General features: G+C 40.0%; 1 protein-coding gene and 1 long non-coding RNA gene across 9 annotated transcripts in view; one reads left to right on the top strand and one right to left on the bottom strand.

Moving 5' to 3' along the window:
- Positions 1-244: 244 nt before the first annotated feature.
- On the bottom strand, positions 245-2498 carry LOC103481219 (uncharacterized). The gene is made up of 2 exons (XR_536247.1): positions 2417-2498; positions 245-793 (listed from the first exon to the last, which is right to left on the bottom strand). It is a non-coding gene; the product is annotated as an uncharacterized LOC103481219 (long non-coding RNA).
- A 10-nt stretch (positions 2499-2508) lies between these two features.
- Positions 2509-6655, top strand: part of LOC103481221 (myosin-binding protein C, fast-type-like) — a 30231-nt gene continuing 26084 nt past the window's right edge. For all 8 annotated transcript variants that reach the window (XM_008436559.1, XM_008436556.1, XM_008436557.1 and 5 more), the window contains exon 1: positions 2509-2649. In XM_008436559.1, coding sequence (XP_008434781.1) covers positions 2628-2649 — 22 coding nt within the window. In that variant the 5' untranslated portion in view covers positions 2509-2627. The remainder of the gene's footprint in view (positions 2650-6655) is intronic.

Here is a 6655-nt window from a genome sequence, read left to right as displayed (position 1 = left end):
ATAATAATTATTTTTCCCATAAGTGAAATAATCTGCCTGTGGAAATACTGGCCTACAAGCTCCTACATCTTGATGAAAAGTTTCTTCTGAGTTAGTTTTGTCTTATTTGGAGATATTTGCACTATAAAACAGACCAGAAGTGCTTGTTAAGTTTAGGTTTTTGCAGTGTAGCTGCTGCATGAGTTAGAAACCTTCATCATGGTTATTTTTAACATTTAAAATATGTGCTTCACTGGTTGCCACCTCGCTGTGCAAATGAGTGCACTCAGCTATGCTTTATTGAGAGAAGCCTGCAGTGAACGATCGATATCCACTCCGCTTACAAACCAAATGTATGAAAAAAACAGAAGGAGCCTCTTTTCTCAGCACGAGGAGCCATAAACGATCTGACTGGGTAACATACAGCTCAACTTTGTTCAAACTGTTTCCCGTCCTCCTTCTGGTGGTTTTGGGCCGCGGCTTTCTAGTAGTCCTCGTCCAGCAGCGTTCCTGCACCATTCTCAGGTTCACACTTTGACCCTCGTCTCTGCGGCGGCTCCAGCTGATGCATATGCACATTGCTGGTAAATCATGGGGCTGCTAGAGCCGGGAGCCTGATTAAGACAGGCCCACTACCGGACCTGGACCCCCCACTGGGAGGTCAGTGGAACAGGAGACGGACTTCTGCTGCAGGTGATATTACAGGGTGCAGAGTTACTAGCATTGGCTAGCCGCCTGTTCACACCACGTCTGCTGTGAAACGGACCTCCAGATGCCCGTTCTGTCTCACAGGTCCTCAGAATCACTCTGCCATCTGGGAGGTGATACAGAAGCACAGAGTTCAGTTTGTTGCCACAAGCTGCCAGCGCATATATTATCTCTTTTTGTTTGGATACTAAAAGAACGCACAACATTCTTTTGCATAATTTCAGACGCATACGACAATCCTGGGAAATTCAGCTTAAAAGGTTGTTTTTACTGAGCCATTTAATTAAGTAAAGGAGATCTTTACTTACTTCCTTCAACAGTTAGATTAGCTCTATGTTTGTTACACTTTTGCATGAAATTATCATGAGATTTTAATCTGCTCAGTTTCAGTTGATCTCCTGTCAGACTGAGCCTTTTTAGGGTGTCTTGTCACTTTAAATCTAAATAAGCTGCTGCTGGCCACGCCCCCAATTCAACATTTAGACTTGCACGTGAAAATGGCTGCCAACAGATGCACAATTATACAACCGTACATCTTTGAAAAGCAGAAGCGTAGCCTCCTGTACAACCAACAAGAAAGCAGGAAGTGGTTTCTGGATGGTAAATCAACAACTTGTGTTTTCCAGCAGCCATTGTAAATTATATTTTTCTCTTTTTTCCTCTTTTAATCAGGAATCAGAATCACCTGCACAACACAGGGGGCAGTGACTCCCCAAATAATGAGCAACATAAAACCTTTTAGGGCATTTTACTTTACTTCAAGCTCTTGAGCCGCCCCCAACAGGATGCTGCCCTGGACAGTGAGCCACATTAAAAACTTTCAACTGTTTGTGTCAAAATGACTGGAGATTTGGTGGCAGCATTGTTATTTTTTTTTATCTCCTTCCTTATTAAATGAACTGAACAACATTTCTGTTAGCATCTGTGCTAGCTACTGTTATTATGTAAAAGTGCTACTTTTGTGAGCCGCCAGTAGAGGGAGCTACAGCACAACCACCTCACTGCCTCAGCTAAAACATTTGATGCTAAAACTAATCACACGTTTCCATGAATTTAAAAACAACACACTAATAGGGTTTAACGTATAAATAAACAGAACTTTACCAGGATCTGAAATGATAAAAATCCAACATTAAGTGTAGAAAAACAGATACAACAGAGATGAAGCCCAGATGGGAAAGCGTTAGAAAACGTAAATGACCTCCAGCTCGACCTTGGCTTCAGACTTTCTTTTTACTGTCCCCTGAAAATGTTGCATGTGAAAACTTTAAGGTCGTCGGATGGATTTCTCTTCTTCTGTTACATGATGTATGCGAACATTTCGAATACGTTTAATGCATAATGAAAAAAGGCATCAAAGCTCCTACTTTTCTCATATCAAAAATTCAACAAATCCAAGCGAGAAAAAGTCCCAGAAACTGGAGCCTGTTGGGTTTTTATTCGTCTGTTTGGAGGATTTTTGTGCTCATCCGTCTAAATCTGTAACTCCCTTTTCACAGGGAGCAACGTGTCTGTTAAAGTATTGCATTTATTTGCAAAGACTTGTTGATCCGGCTCTTAACGCCAGTGTAAGGGGAGTTAATTGAAAGATTAGTCTGGCAGTTAAAGTTGACGCTCCTCCTGGTGGTTTCTGCGTTCTTCTGAAGGATTTTAAAGCCTGACAGATTTACCCAGCCTATTAAATCCTTGGTTCTGTAAATCTGCGAGCCCCTTTTCACCACCACCTCACCGCATTGTCTCCTGCTCCCGCTCTGACTGCTTCTCGTCTTGAACTCCTCAAGGGCGTCATCAGTCTCTGCAGACCTCGTTGCTCACTGAAGGGTGTGGGGGGACTTGAGTTCCAGGGAAGCTTTGAATAACACGGAGAGGGGAGAAATAAAAGGAATAAGCCCCACAAGCCCTCAGTCATCCAGCAGAAAAGAGGAGACGCAGGAATAACCATGCCTGAGCCAGTCCCTGAAGGTATGCAGATACTTGTTATAACAGCATAATTTATCCTAATTACAGACAAAGACGTGGTTAAGTCACACTGTTGATGCTTGAATTTAAATGCCCTGCTCTGGTTTGACGTTTAAAATACACGATGCTAAAGCATGTTGTGAAATAAGTGGAATCATCTCAAATATTTATGTGAGAAAAGCAAGTTTAAAGCGTTCACTTATGAAAACAAGCTAAGAGCTGCTATGATTGTCTTGTTTTGGGAGAAAACGTGGATTGTTTGTACTTATTACACTCAAACTGTCTGCAGCAAGTAACAAACTTTAGAGTATTTAATTCCCCAAGTTAAACCTCAAAATAAAAATAAAAACATTTGTTACAGTGAAATCCCTCATTTTGTAGATGTTAGATGGAGAAAAGTGGGTTAATGATGCAAAAACAGGAAAAACTTTTCTTCTTATTGCAAGTACAGGAAATTAAATCACTTCTAGACTTTTAAGTTTATAAATTTAGTTTTATATGCCACAACTGTCACCCATCCACCTGCTGTGACATCATCGTTGTGCATTTGTGAAAGGCACCAGAGTCATCCTCGCTGTGCTGTGCTAGTAACACTTACATACTGCAGCTTATTTGCTCTGAGCTCTCAGGGACTCAGGTTCATATTTCAGTTTCTGCCTCAGTGCATCGCATACAAAACACACATTACGGCTATTTCAATGTCTTTAGTCTTTTATGTTGCATTCTAGTATTTTGCAATTTTTAACTAAGAGGTACTTCTAAAACGTTTTCCGTATGTGCTGCCCTTTTCCAAGCCTACATGAACTAAAATAAGCTCATTAAAAGCATTACTAGTATGCAAATGACCTGTGTTCCTTATGCTACTTTACAATATTTAACTACTTATAGCAAAAATAAAACTGGACATTTATTTTGTTGACCTAGCTAGCAGCTACTCAACTCAATATTTTGTTCAGCTAAACAAAACTGAAATGCAAAGCTTACAATTAAATAAAGACGGATTACAACTGAGGAAAGCATTAAGTTTAAGTTTCCCAAACACTTTATAAGCTCTTAAAGACCAGAGGTCTGTCCATACTCTGAGAGAACTGATGCATTTAGAAAAGCCAAACTTTGGGCAGAACACCTGCGTCAGGCTGGACTGGTAGCCAACAAGTAACGTGTGATTTAATGCGGAAACGCAGAAATGTTCAAAGTTCTGCTTTTGTCTGAGAAACGTTTTCTCTTTCCTGGTGATGCAGGAACCAAATGACATAACGTTGCAGCATAATGCCACGTTGGGAAGGACTTCCTAAAGGTGAAATGTGAAATATGAAAAGTCCTAACAAAAAGAGAAAAGTGTTCTTCCTGAGTAAAAAACAAAAAAAGAAATTTAAAGCTTTTGCATAGTTTGTAAAATCTTGGACAGAATATTTTTTCCGGGTTCGAACCTTCTTGTGTTCCTAAGTTCTTGCACCGTATATACGGACCTTGAGCTACATAAAGCACTTAGCTAATTTGAATTAGCTCAAGTTTCCTACAGCTAGTTTGAGTTATATTACAAGTTATCAAACTTCTAAACACTCTGCTAGGTAACGTATCCTAAACACTTGCATATCTTGAGTTTCCTGAAGACAACGACGGTAGCTTGGGTTTTCTAAAGACTTGGCTTGTTTGAGTTCCCTTAAAAGTTATTAACTCCAGTTTCCTAAACATTCAGCTGGTTATGAGCAGATCCCACTTTTGGTTGTTAAATAAATAACTTCATGGGACCCTTAAGCTGGGTGTTCAGATGACCTGTGACCTTCTCACTGTAAAGCCAGAAGTGTCCAGTTACATAAGTCAGATATGAAGGTAAAAAACATTGACGATACAATCCTCCTCATGCAGCTCACTTCCTAAGACTCCACACCCGATAGGCTGCAGTTGCTAAAAGTGGATCACTATTAAGAGAATTTAAAAACTCGCCGTCTTGCAACGTCAAAGCCTAACTCATTTAGATCTTAGGAGGCAATCAAAGTTCAGGAGTTAATTTTCCAGTCAGCTTAGCTAAATTACAATTTGATTCAGAGCTGTGAACATTTCAATTTCTCAAACTTTTGGCTTACTATTTCTAATCTAGAAGATAAAACAAAATCTGAGCTGCTTCAGTCAATAGCAGCCTCATCCCGCCCCTCAAATAATTGCTAAAAATACTCTGGAATAAGCAGTGACCTTTCACACTTTTTTTCCCCCATGTGCGTTCATCAGGTTTCACCCCACCCCAGTGTATCGGGTTTTGCCTTTCCACTTTGCTGTGCCGGTGGAGATAAATCATGGCGTAATCTGCCAATTTTAACCAGAAAGTTCCTCCTGGGTCAGCAGCCTGATGCGCCGTTCTGAATTTGGCTCGGCTCCAAGGCAGTCCATCAAACACAAGACAGTTTTCTAGTCAATGGTTGGAGGCGATGCTGTGATTCATGATCATAATTCCCTTCATCACTGTGTGCTGATGAAACACTATGAGAGTAAATTGAACCATAACTGCTCCGTGAAGTTTTTCCAGTCCCTCAGCGCCGTTTATCTTTGTCTGGATACAAGAACCTTGACTTGAAATGATGACATGATTAATTCTCTCTTTGTCAATGAATAATGGCGTCTTTAAAAAACTGTTACGAACCACTATCTGTCACTGCGAATCCAATGAGGAAACGACGCACAATAAACCGAAACTGAACGGGAAACTCCTGCYCTGAGTGGCAGCTCTCTGATGAACTGCTTTTAAAAATAAAGGTTCCCTGAAAAGCGCACTATTTATTGTGTAATTTTAAGACAAACTTTTAAAAAAGATAAAAAACTGAATATATAAATTGTATAGATTTCAGTCTAGATGTGAGAGTTTTCATTTAAAATGCTCACACAACTGGGATCCTGCAGAAAACAAAATCTAAAATCTAAAATAATTAAAATAATAATTCCTGCTAATTCTGCCGTGGTCATAATGTAACCTCAGAAGAAGTGGATTTGGCATGGCTTAGTAAATGAGAAAAAAATGTGTTGTGATATCTGTGGCTGAGATGCAGCCGTAAACCCAGCGTGTCTTTATGTCCGTGTCGTTAACGACGCTGTAAATCAGATTGTCAGAGTCAAATATAGAAATGTAAACAAACGGCGAGGTGAAGAGCTGATCGGATTCTTTCACACAGAAAAGGAAACATAAACCTTAATGAAAAGCGCCWGGAACTTTCTCACCTKGTGTCACATCACATCCCCAAACAACGCTTTTGTAGATATGTGGTTATTTAAAACAATTTTAATCAGAAAAGAGTCAGCCCTCCAAAATTTGATGTTTATGATGCTCATAAACCTCTAATGCCCTAAATAAGATCTGTATTTATGCAGAGATTAAATTACACTTGAGAGGTTTCTGAAGGCTGCTGATTTTATTTAGGAGCATCCGAGTAAAAGTGACACGTAAAATCTCAATGGAGTACACAGAAGTTTGACTGTAGCATCACAAAGTGTTTAAAAAAACTTGAACAAAAGCAGAAAAGTTCTCCCTATAAAAGAACAAAATATGCAGCCCTCTCTTCAGTATTTGTGTATTTTGCAGACTTGACCTACATAGCTTTACAAATTAGTCTAATTATGAGTCTTGCACAGTTCTGCACATGGTACCTCTGAGGGTCTGAGGGAAACATTTAAAGTGTGAGAAACAGCTGTGCAGAAGTTGATTACCCGGCTTCATCCCAAACTTGTTGAAGATGATCAAGACTCTCGCCTCCCCCGGCGGATTACACCAGCAGATGCTGATGCAGATTTACCTCCATGCAGGTGTTGTGTTMTCTAACGGCCTCTCAGAAGTTTGTACAGCACTCCGAGTYGAGTAGCATTTTGTTTCTGAACGTGTCGGTTGATGTTCTCATTTAAAAAGGAAAATAAGCCGCAAGCAAACCACGATAACAGCTGTTAGCAWAAWGCTASGAGGAGTAACGGTTCTCATTTAAGACGGAAAATAACCAAGCTAACAGCGGTTAGCATAATGCTAGGA

Source organism: Poecilia reticulata, linkage group LG19 (assembly GCF_000633615.1).
Source record: "Poecilia reticulata strain Guanapo linkage group LG19, Guppy_female_1.0+MT, whole genome shotgun sequence".
NCBI classification, from domain to species: domain Eukaryota; kingdom Metazoa; phylum Chordata; class Actinopteri; order Cyprinodontiformes; family Poeciliidae; genus Poecilia; species Poecilia reticulata.
Note: the sequence above shows the minus strand (reverse complement) of the source record. Positions and strands in the feature narration are given on the sequence as shown.